The following is a 12,029-nucleotide window of genomic DNA, read 5'->3' as shown; positions in this document are numbered from 1 at the left end:
TCCCACACTACCAGAGTGGTTGTTGCCTCTCAAAGATTCAGAGAGACCCTTGGAGACATGGAGCGATGGAGAGACTGGGACCAACTTCTTGGTGCTGAGTTCCACAGTCAAGGCTTGCATGTCGTGCTCCCTGCATAGCAAGATCCTGTCCACCAGGGGCTGAATAACAGCGTGAGGCCCTCAAGTTGGCATTAATTGCCCATTTAAGGGAGAACTGTCCACGAGCCTTCCTGTCTTGATCAGGAATACCTGGTGCAAGCTTGATCCCACATCGTCTTGCTTAATCAATCACACCCCCAGCATCATCCCACCAATGAATACACCTCCAGGAAGAAGGTGGGTATCATTAAAGTCTCTCCTGCAAAACAATTTTGAGTCTTCTTTCAGGGACAGTGTACTGATATCTCCAGATACTAGCTAGAACTATCAAATATCATTTGTCAAAGTAGTAGTCATTCATTTGGGTATAAAAGTTTCTTATTCTGATGCTTCGCATTAAAACAAACCCCATTTCCCATGCTTTAATTTGTTTACAAGTCAGCTCATTGTCTTTGATCATATACATTAGTATTAATGCATCCAATTCAAAATTCTGATTTAAATTATCTCATGAATTCAATTCAAACAGCAACTTGATGTTTGAGGAAATCATATTAGTTCTTCTACATTTCAACTTGAATGAGTAAGCTACATAAATCTAGAAAGTTGCACCTTTGGTTTGGTTTCTGCTGCAAACTTCAACTGAAGTGCTCAATGAATTGGTTCCAATAACTGACTGGCATAAAAAGGTAATATAATACAATAAAAGCCTTTTAAACACCTTACCTCAATATCCAGGTCCACAGTCAATGGATTATGAATGCGGAAAATAAATGATTCTTCCCAGACAGGCTCTGTGGTCCGATATCGGATCTGCACAAGGTGACAGCCAAGAAAATGCAATAAACAAGCCAGCATTCTACTGATGGAAAACAATTTTTTTAATAGTCTGCTATTAAAAACAATATGAATCAATTCTATAAAACAAAACTGGGCATAGGTCAACGTAAAACAACAAGTTATAGGATGCTGTTATCAATGAACTCAGACCTTTTATAAAAATAAGATTTAGTTAGAGCATTTTTTTTGAGGTATTCATGACTTTGTTATATAGAAGTGAACATAATCTGTTTGCGTCTTGTGTGATGATACTGTGTTCTGTCCTTTTTCTCTTGTAGAGGGGTGTTGTCACAGTGGTGGCAAATATCTTCTTCAAACAGGCTAGGAGCTTTCCCTGGGTCTTTCTTTTAAAAAATAAGACAAACGGATTATGAGTGGGCAGGATCAGGCTCACGCAGACTCATAAGGATTTTGGTTTTGCTTTCACTTAGAAGGAGGGTTTGCTGTCTGTTGGAGCTAAAAGCTTGAGTTGGCTGCTGCTAGAGTGAAGAACTGTTTTTCTGAATTGCATTTTGCCAAAGGGTGTGTTTATGGGATGCTGCTTTATTAGAACATGATGTGAAGGAGCCAGTGTTGGACCAGTCGAACAGTTGATGATTAATGGATTGATAATACATAATCTTGTCAAGTATTTCAATTCTTGTTGTGGTTGTGTTCGCCGAGCTGGGAATTTGTATTGCAGAAGTTTCGTCTCCTGTCTAGGTGACATCCTCAGTGCTTGGGAGCCTCCTGTTAAGCGGTTTTGTGATCTTTCCTTCGGCATTTGTAGTGATTTGTATCTGCCGCTTCCGGTTGTCCGTCCCAGCTGTCCGCTGCAGTGGCTGCTATATTGGGTCCAGGTCGATGTGCTTATTGATTGAATCTGTGGATGAGTGCCATGCCTCTAGGAATTCCCTGGTTGTTCTCTGTTTGGCTGGTCATATAATAGTAGTGCTGTCCAATCGAACTCATGTTGCTTGTCATCTGAGTGTGTGGCTACTAAGGTTAGCTGGTCGTGTCGTTGCGTGGCTAATTTGTGTTCATGGATGTTGGTTTTGCTCGAGGGAGAGAGAGACAGAGAGAGCCAGAGAGAAAAAAAAGAAAGAGAGCGAGAGAAAAAAAGAGTGAGAGAAAAAAAGAAAGCGAGAGCGCGCAAAAGAGAGAGCGCGAAAGAGAGCGCGAAAAAAAGAAGAGAGAGAGAGAGAGAGAGAGAGAGAGAGAGAGAGAGAGAGAGAGAGAGAGAGAAAGAAAGAAAGAAAGAGAGAGAAAGAGAGAGAAAGAGAGAAAGAAAGAAAACGTGCAAAGGAGAGAGAGAGCGAAGGAGAGAGAGAGAGAGAGAGAGAGAGAGAGAGAGAGAGGCGAGCAAAGGAGAAAGAGAGCGAGAGAGCGAAGGAGAGAGCGCGAGCAAGTGAAGGAGAGTGCGCGAGAGAGCGCGCGAAGAGAGAGAGCAATCGAAGGAGGGAGAGAGAGAGCGCGAAGGAGAGCGAGAGCGCGAGAGAGCGAGAGCGCGAGAGAGCGAGCGCGAAGAAGAGAGAGAGCGCGCGAAGAAGAGAGAGAGCGCGAGAGAGCTAGCTAGCGAGAGAGAGAGAGCGAGCGAGCGAGCGCGGAGAGAAAAAAAGAGCAAGAGAGCGAGAGAGAACGCGCGAGAGCGTGAGAGAACGTGCCCGAGAAAGAGCGAGCGAGCGCGCCCGAGAGAGGGCGAGCGCACGAGAGAGAAAGGGGGCACGAGCGCATGAGAAAGAGAGCCCAAGCGTGCGCGAGAGAAAGCCCAAGCGCGCGCGCGCGAGAGAGAGAGAGAGCCCAAGCGCGCGCGCGAGAGAGAGAGAGCCCAAGCGCGCGCGCGAGAGAGAGAGAGCCCAAGCGCGCGCGCGAGAGAGAGAGAGCCCAAGCGCGCGCGAGAGAGAGAGAGAGCCCAAGCGCGCGCGAGAGAGAGAGCCCAAGCGCGCGCGAGAGAGAGAGCCCAAGCGCGCGCGAGAGAGAGAGCCCAAGCGCGCGCGAGAGAGAGAGCCCAAGCGCGCGCGAGAGAGAGAGCCCAAGCGCGCGCGAGAGAGAGAGAGAGAGAGAGAGCGCGCGCGAGAGAGAGAGAGCGCGCGCTTGAGAGAGAGAGAGCGCGAGAGAGAGAGAGAGAACGCGAGAGAGAACCAACTAAAGAGATTTTTAGTCAGCCTAGAGTTATATTCAATGTTACGGAAGTGCCAGTGAGCACCTGAGCCTCTGAGAATCCTCCCATCCTAGCTAAAGAGGGTGACATCTCCCCCTGGCCATTCACCTGCCCTTGCCAGGAGATGTTGGGATACTAATGCTAAGAGGGAATAAATTCACAAGTGGATTTGAACAGATGCAGGAGTGTGGTCACTATTTTCCAATGGTGGATGTCAGCAGACTTGTTGAATGAGCGAACATTTAGTTGCAATCTTATCTTGGGGTCAAATAAAATACGAAGTTCAATCTCAGGCAATTGCCTAGAAATGAAGATAACAGCTTTGATCTCCCAACTTGGATAGGCACTTGGCTAAGAGGCAGGAAACAAAAGGTCATCAAAGGCAGACTTTCTGAGACTGGAAATCTGGGTATAATAGTGTTGCAAACACCCTGCCCTTGCCTCTGAACTTTCAACTGACTCCATTTCTCTCATCAGACCTCTCCACAAACATAAGAAAAAAAGGACATGACCAACAAGACAGCATTTAACATTCATCTCTTAACATTCAATTTCAGATAGAGTCAAGGAGTTCCAGAGGTGCACTGTTAGAAACAGACCCTTCAGTCCAACTTGTTCATGTCAACCAGATATCCTAAATTATTCTAATCCCATTTGCTAGCATTCGGCCAATATCCCTCCAAACTCTTCCCATTTCTGTACCCATCCAGATGCTTTTTAAATGTTGTAATTGTACCAGCCTCCAACACTTCCTCCGGCAGCTCATTCCATATACGCATCACCCTCTGTGTGGAAAAAGTTGCCCCTTAGGTTCATTTTAAATCATTCCCCCTTTCACTTTAAACCTATGTCCTCGAAGTTTGGACTCCTCTACCATGGAGAAAAAAGCCCTCGACTATTTACCCTATACATGGCCCTCATGATTTTATAAACCTCTATAAGTTAACCCCTCAGCCTCTGACTCTCCAGCGAAAACAGTCCCTGCCGATTCAGCCTCTCCCGATAGCTCAAACCCTCCAATCCTGGCAACATGCTTGTAAATCTTTTCTGAAACCTTTTAAGTTTCACAACATCTTTTCTATAGCAGAGAGACCAGAACTGAATGCAAGCGGGAGGCGATGGCATTGTGGTACTATCGCTAGACTGTTAATCCTTCATCATCCTGTCTACCTGCCACTCCACTTTCAATGAACTATGAACCTGCACCCCAAAGTCACTTTGTTCATTAACACCCTCCAGGACCTTAAACACCTAATGGGAAGTCATAACCTGATTTGCCTCTCTAAAATGCAGCATCTCATACTTATCTAAATTAAACACCATCTGCCACTGCTTGGCCCGTTTGCCTATCTGATCAAGGTCCCGTTGGACTCTTAGATAACCTCCTTTGCTGTCACTACATCACCAATTTCAGTGTTATCTGCAAACTTACTAATCATACCTCCTGCATACACACCCAAATCATTCATGTAAATGACAAAACACAGTCAGCCCAGCACTAATCCTTGCGGTACACCACTGGTCACAGGCTTCCAAGTCTGAAAGTATCTAGATTACACCTCCTCCCACCCTGCCCCCTGTAAAAACGCCATCCCATTTTCCCAATTCCTTCGTCTCCACCGCATCTGCTCCCAGGAGGACCAATTCCAATACCGAACAACCCAGATGGCCTCCTTCTTCAAAGACAACAATCTCCCCTCATACGCGGTTGACGATACTCTCCATCGCATCTCCTCCACTTCCCACTCCTCCACCCTTGAACCCCGCCCCTCTAATCGCCACCAGGACAGAACCCCACTGGTCCTCACCTACCACCCCAACAACCTCTAGATACATCGTAACATCCGTCGTCATTTCCGCCACCTCCAAACAGACCCCACCACCAAGGATATATTTCCCTCCCCACCCCTATCAGCGTTCTGGAAAGACCATTCCCTCCGTGACTCCCTTGTCAGATCCACACCCCCCACCAACCCAACCTCCACTCCCGGCACCTTCCTCTGCAACCGCAAGAACTGCAAAACTTGCGCCCACACCTCCCCCCTCACTTCCCTCCAAGGCCCCAACAAATCTTTCTATATCCATCACAAATTCACCTGCACCTCGACACACATCATTTACTGCATCTGCTGCACCCAATGTGGCCTCCTATACATTGGGGAGACAGGCCGCCTACTTGAGGAAAGTTTCAGAGAACACCTCTGGGACACCCGCACCCACCAGCCCAACCGCCCCATGGCTGAACACTAACTCCCCCTCCCACTCCGCTAAGGACATGCAGGTCCTTGGCCTCCTCCATCGCCAGACCATGGCAACATGACACCTGGAGGAATGGAGGAAGAGTGCCTCATCTTCCGCCTAGGAACCCTCCAACCACAAGGGATGAATGCAGATTTCTCCAGCTTCCTCATCTCCCACCTTTTCTCAATCCCAACCCTCAGACTCAGCACCACCTCTTGACCTGCAATCTTCTTCCCGACCTCTCCTAACATTCTGGGAGTTATTATTGATTAGAAATTGAACTTAATCAGCCATAGACATACTATGGCAACAAGACCAGATCAAAATAGGAATTCTATGCCAAACAACTAACCACCCAATGCATGGCTCACCATCTACAAAATATAATACGGCGCTGCGATTGAATCCTCTCTATTTGGCTAGATTGGTGCTGGAATAGAATACCTACAGAGTGGAAACAGGCCCTTCGGCCCACCAAGTCCACACCGACCTCCTGAAGAGTAACCCACCCAGACCTATTCCCTCTACCCTATATCGACCCCTGACTAAAGCACCTAACCTACACATCCCTGAATACTATGGGCAATTTACCATGGCCAATTCACCTAACCTGCACATCTTTGGACTGAGAGAGGAAACCAGAGCACCCGGAGGAAACCCATGCAGAAACAGGGAGAATGTGCAAACTCCACACAGACAGTCACCCGAGGCTGGAATCGAACACGGGTCCCTGGTGATGTGAGGCAGCAGTGCTAACCACTGAGCCACCGTGCCGCTCCAGTGCAGTTCCAACAGTACTAAGGGGACTTGTCACAATCCAGGAAAAAGCTGCCTATATGACTGGCACCACATACATCACATTTTAAATACATATCCTTTACCAATGGGACACAGTGGCCAGCAGGGAACACTATCTAAAAGATGCACTAAAGCAACTCAGCCAGGATCTTCCAACAGTAGCTTTCAAACCTATAACCTCCAGGTCAAGGGCAGCAGCTCCATAGCAACACCGCAATCTGCAAATTCCCCTCTAAGCCACACATCATCCCTGATTTGGAACAAAATTGCCATTCCTTCACTAACACTAGGTCAAGCTCCAGAAAAGTAATTCCTAAGAGGACTGAAAGTGCCCCTACAGTGGTTAAAGAAGGAGCTCACCACCATATTCTTCTGGGCAATTAGGGAACGGCTGAGCTAGTCAGCAATTCCACCCGTACCACAAAGGAATTTAAAAAACCCACCATATCTTCTTATAGCTGGACTACAAAGGAATAGGCCTCAACCGGATGTGTTGAGGACCCAGAAGCCTCCAGCCTCTGATCAGCTGGTAGGTATTGGTGTCCCAGGACACCAGTTAAGGCCTGCAATATGACAAACAACCCACCAAAGCACTTAACAAGCTGACTGCCACACAGTAGGAAGAGTTATCTCAGCAGTGGAGAATGCATGTTTGTCAGCATACTTAATTGCAAAACAGGAAAACTACGGACATTGTGGTAGAAATTTATTGCTGAAAATGGGAAGTATGGAGGTAATGGCTGCAATTATTCAAAAGAAACACACCCATTGGTGATAACTAAAACTGATTTCCTTTTCAGGAAGATGGGCTGCTTACCTTACTTTCGTATGTGGTATGTCCCACTGACAGCTGGACAAATGGGTTAGGCTCACTGTTCATTTTCTTTGCAAACTGTAATAAAAAATGAAAAAAATTTCGGAAGTCAGAGAAGAAATCAAACTCTTACTTACTAGATACAAGGCATTTCATTTTAGCTTTGTAACTTACCTAAAATTACTGTTCTGTTTCAAGATTCTGAAATGACTCAGAATCCCTACAAAAGGAGGCCATTTGGCCCATCTAGCACACGCTGGCCCTCCGAACAACATCCCACTCAGGCTCACCATATCCCTGTAACTCTGCATTTCCCCACGGCTAATCCACCTAGCCTGCTAATCTCTGGACACTATGGGTAATTTAGCATGGCCAATCCACCTAACCTGTGTATCTTTGGAATGTGGAAGGAAACCGGACCACCCAGAGAAAACCTGCACAAACTTTAGACAGAGAATAGCCAGAGGATGGAATTGAACCTGGGTCTCTGACACCATGTTAGCAGCAATACTAACTACCGTGCCACTGTCACTAAATATATTGGAACTAATTAATTGGCTGAGAACAGATAGTATGGTAAAGAATCAAAACATGAACTGTCTGAGATTGTTTTAAATCTACCTGAATATACAGCATTTCACATGGTAAACGCTGAATTCATAATGGTATCAACAAGATCCTACTATGAATTACTGAAAAGTTATTTGAGTCAATTCTAGCAATAATAACAAAGCCTGTGAAAGTTTCTATTTTCAGAGATATAACAAAAAAGAACTTGCTTTTTTTAAAGTCAGAAATCTCAAAATATTGTATATAACAATCACCACTGTTCTGACAGATTCTCTTTAATTCACAATAGTTCATTCACTAGGTTAGTTAGCAAATTAATAAAGATTTTACTGAAGCCCACAAAAAGTCATTGAGTTCAGGTTGCTATTTTTATTTGGTTTGACCAAAAGTAAGAATTCATCCAAATTGTAATTTCTATAGATACCCTTCAGCATCTCTCCCAGTGTAGTTCTGCATAATTCCAGCAAGATGTCAGCTGGTCTCAGTATTGTACCTGGGTAGCAAAGCTGCTTAAAGTGTCATTATGATGCTATGGATTGGTCAACAGCTGACTCAGATAAAGCACCTCACTAATTCAGAAGGTCAGTAAGTTTACGCCCCAATATCACACAAACTCTTCCCAACTCACCTCTCTGAAACTTATTCATGTCCGCACTCAAAGTCATTCCACACAATTATACCAATGGAATGTGACATAGTTAATTTATAAATATTTTCCTTTGGTAACATACATAAGATAAAGGGATGGAATTTAGCTAAGTAGGTGAGTAACGAAAGTTGGGAAATTTGCCTGTGACTCTGGAGGACTATTCTGGCACTCACGGGAAAGGTGAGTGCCAAGATGGATTGGTCAGTTTGAAGGCCTGCTACTGGTCACTGGGACTTTGCCCCATTGTGAGAGAGGATTTTTAAGTCTCTATGCACTATATCTTCCATATCCTCTTACCCACTATCCACATTCCATGGTATGCTCCAAACTATCTCTTGTCCCTTTCATGCTAATTTCTCTGGTATCCACTACACATGCAATCAATATAATGCCAGAGAATAACAATAGCAAGATTGGAACAGCCAAAAGAGCCAATGTTCTTTTGAAGAATAAACTGCTGTTCTTACAAGCCGATAAACTGTTTTACACAGAGTGGGGGCAGTAATGTTCTGGAACTTGTTGCCCATAAGGGTGGGAAAGCAAGAATGATGAATTATTTCAATAGGAAATTGGAAAGTGCACTGAAGAAAATAAAACTTCCAGGTCCACGGGGAAACAACTGGGAAACAGACCTGACTGGAATACACCACAGAGAAAGGTCTGTTTCCATGCTGTACATCTCTATGACTTTCTGATGGGCCAAATGGTATTCTGCACTGTAAATTAATGCAACATTCTAACTAATGCAGTAGTTGTCAAACTGGGATCCTCAGAGACCTCCCAGAGTGACAGCTCAGGGCCAATACTGAAGAAGGGCTTATACCCGAAACGTCGATTCTCCTGCTCCTTGGATGCTGCCTGACCTGCTGCACTTTTCCAGCAACACATTTTTCAATCCAATATGTGGGCAACCATCCATTATAAAAAGTGATAAACCCCAATCAGAGGTGTTCCCTTGCTCCCCTCAGATCCTGCTATCTCCAAGTACTACGCTGCCTGTCATTTGTCCTACCTAAGTTCCTGCACACTCAGAGTTCCTGCCAGGATAAATAAGCTCTGCACTGAGAATCAGGCACACCCACCTCACTAATAAAATCCTAATTTTTTAAAAAGCATTTTGTAGACACTCTTTACAGGCAATGCTCTTGTCTTATGAATATTAAATGGTGCACTAACTTAGGTAGGAGATCAGTGATTACTGATCCATTACAATTGAGTCTATTAGCTAAATACACTTGAGAACTTCAGAATTAATGAGAACTTACCGTTACCGAAGTCACATAACTTGACAACTTGCGCTTTAATACTACCTTTTATGTAATAAAATATCCCAGCTCCTTAAATTAATGTGACGATTAAACCGAGTGAAATCAGCCAGTTTTTAAAATTGTAATTCTCTTGTGTCACAATCAGTGAAGAAATTAATTTAAACCCAAAACCTCCTTTCTCATCCCGGTTGACTCTGTGTGGTCTTCAGTAAATGATTATCAGATTACCTTCAGTGATTTGGAAATATTAGCCCTCTTCAAGCCGTCAAGGTTAAATTCAAATGGATTGCGCTTTGTTGCAGGAAAGAATGAACAGAGATTAACGTTGCACATGCAATGCAGAAACAGCATTCTGTTATAGTAAAGAGATGAGCACAACATTCCACCCAGAACACTTTGAACTGAAATGAAATGCAAGATTTTGTTTTCAAGAATGCAGCATAAAAAGATCCCCAGAAATCATTTCAGTTAGTGCCAAGGAAAAGTGACCCAAAACGAGGCCGACAAATTAAGTACTGAAGTTATAAAAGATGCATTGTCTTCAAACAGGTTTGTTAATATTCTCCAAACTCCCCAGAGTGAGTAGTTATAGATTTAATAAAAAAATGAGAAACCCACCTAACTAACTAAATTTAAGGCTTGAAGGGAAATTTCTGAAACTCAGACACATCACTCGTGGAAAACTAAGTGCATTCATTTACAGATAGGTGATAAGCACAAATTACACATCTAAAACCACACAAAGTGAAGGGCTGGGTTAGTAGCATTGAAGGACTTGGATTGCTGTTCATTTATGGCCTTAAAAGAAAATGGAAAACAATGAGATACTGCAATGACTGAGTTTACTTTAACTGGATGAATTATTTTGAACTGAAGAATTCATCTCATCCATAAACGAGTAGGCACAGCTTTAAAGTGATGTGAAAAAGAGGCAAAGGTGAAGTGACTAGATAAGGTATGGGAATGCACTGCCTGGAAAAATAGTGAAGGCAGGTTTGATTGAGCATTCAACTGGGCATTGGCTGATTATTTGGACAGAAAATGCGTGCAAGGGTATGAGGAAAAGGTGGGAGATTGGCACAAGATAATGGCGCTTGTTACAGGAGCCGGCGCAAGCTCGATGGATTGAATGGCTTCCTTCTGTGCAGCTAGGAGAAAGTGAAGCTTCCAGATGCTGAAGCATCAGAGTTGAAGAGTGTGGCACTGGAAAAAGCACAGCAAGTCAGGCAGCATCTGAGAAGGAGAGTCAACATTTCAGGCATAAGCCCTTCATCAGGAATGTGCAGGGAGGGAGGGGGCTGAGAACTAAAGAGAGGGGTGGTGATGGGATGGCGATAGGTGGATACAGGTAGATGGTGATTGTGTGATAAGTTGGTGAAGAGGGTGGATTGGATAGCTGGGAAGGTAGATTGATAGGTAGGTCAGGTCAAAAGGGGGTGCCAAGTTGGAGGGTTGGATCTGGGATGAGGTAAGAGGGAGGAGATTTGGAAACTGGTGAAGTCAAAGTTATGCAGAATGGTTGTAGGATCCTGAGGCGAGTCTTCAACCATACAGCATCAACAATGACTTCACCAGTTTCCAAAATGTCCCCACCATCTACCTCATCCCAGATCTAACCCTCCAACTCGGCACTGCCTTTTGATCTGATCAACTTGCCCATCTTCCTTCTTACACATCCGCTCCACCCTTCCCACGAAACTATCACAATGACGTCCGACCTGCATCCACCTATCGCCATCCCACCTAACTTCCTCCCTGCTCCACCCTCAAATTTACCTCCCAGCCTCCTTCCCCCTCAACATTCCTAATGAAGGGCTTATACACAAAATGTCAACTCTCCTGCTTTTCGGATGCTGCTTGACCTGCTGTGCTTTTTCCAGCACCACACTTTTCGACTCCTTCTACGCAGTAACAATTCAGGGTTGCTGTGACATACAATTGGGCAACCCTTACAATGTCATGAAAACTGAAGACAATCTGTGCTTGTGGAAAACCCATTAAAATCCTGGAACTCTCTCCCTAACAGCATTGTGGGTCCTCCTGCAGCACATGGACTACAGCAGTCCAAGGTGGCAGCTCAGCACCACCTTCTCAAGAGACAGGCAATAAATGTTGACTCAGCCAGGGAAGCCCATATCCCATGAGTGAATAAAAATGGTTTAGGACTAGTTTGGCTTATCTTAGATGAACACTAAGATAAATAACCTTGCTCACATATGGAGACAAGTCACTCTGACAAAGCATAGAGACCAGCAAGCATTATGTGTACTGGACTCCAGCAGGTGAGACAGCCTGCAGAAAACTAATTAGAGGGTAAAACAAAAATATTTACATGATCCATTATTTAAATTTGGTGGAAAAAAACGTCAGTCTAATGCACCGACATGTATTAAATAAAAAAACCTTTCATTCTCCAGTCCAAGTTGAGACTGCTGCTGAATAAGTGGGAAAAAAATCTATTTATTTGGATTTGCAGTCATGTAACTTCCTCTTTCAATGAGGAATCATTTTATGTTTTTCCTGCTTCACATTCTGTAAACTTCACCTTGGAATCTGTGTATTTAACTTAGGCAATAAAATAGGGGCTTCTCCTCCCCACTTAAAAAGGGA

General features: G+C 44.4%; 1 protein-coding gene across 3 annotated transcripts in view; it reads right to left on the bottom strand.

Annotated features, from left to right (window-relative positions):
• Positions 1–12,029, bottom strand: part of esyt2b (extended synaptotagmin-like protein 2b) — a 228,597-nt gene that overhangs the window by 19,720 nt on the left and 196,848 nt on the right. For 2 of the 3 annotated variants that reach the window (XM_072576195.1, XM_072576196.1), the window contains 3 exons: positions 9,648–9,710; positions 6,936–7,010; positions 826–912 (listed from right to left, as the gene is read on the bottom strand). In XM_072576195.1, the coding sequence (XP_072432296.1) occupies positions 826–912; positions 6,936–7,010; positions 9,648–9,710 (225 nt within the window). The remainder of the gene's footprint in view (positions 1–825; positions 913–6,935; positions 7,011–9,647; positions 9,711–12,029) is intronic. The other variant, XM_072576197.1, reaches the window with a different exon arrangement.

Source organism: Chiloscyllium punctatum, chromosome 8 (genome assembly GCF_047496795.1).
Source record: "Chiloscyllium punctatum isolate Juve2018m chromosome 8, sChiPun1.3, whole genome shotgun sequence".
Classification (NCBI taxonomy): domain Eukaryota; kingdom Metazoa; phylum Chordata; class Chondrichthyes; order Orectolobiformes; family Hemiscylliidae; genus Chiloscyllium; species Chiloscyllium punctatum.
The sequence above is the reverse complement of the archived record's forward strand: the minus strand, read 5'-3'. Positions and strand labels throughout refer to the sequence as shown.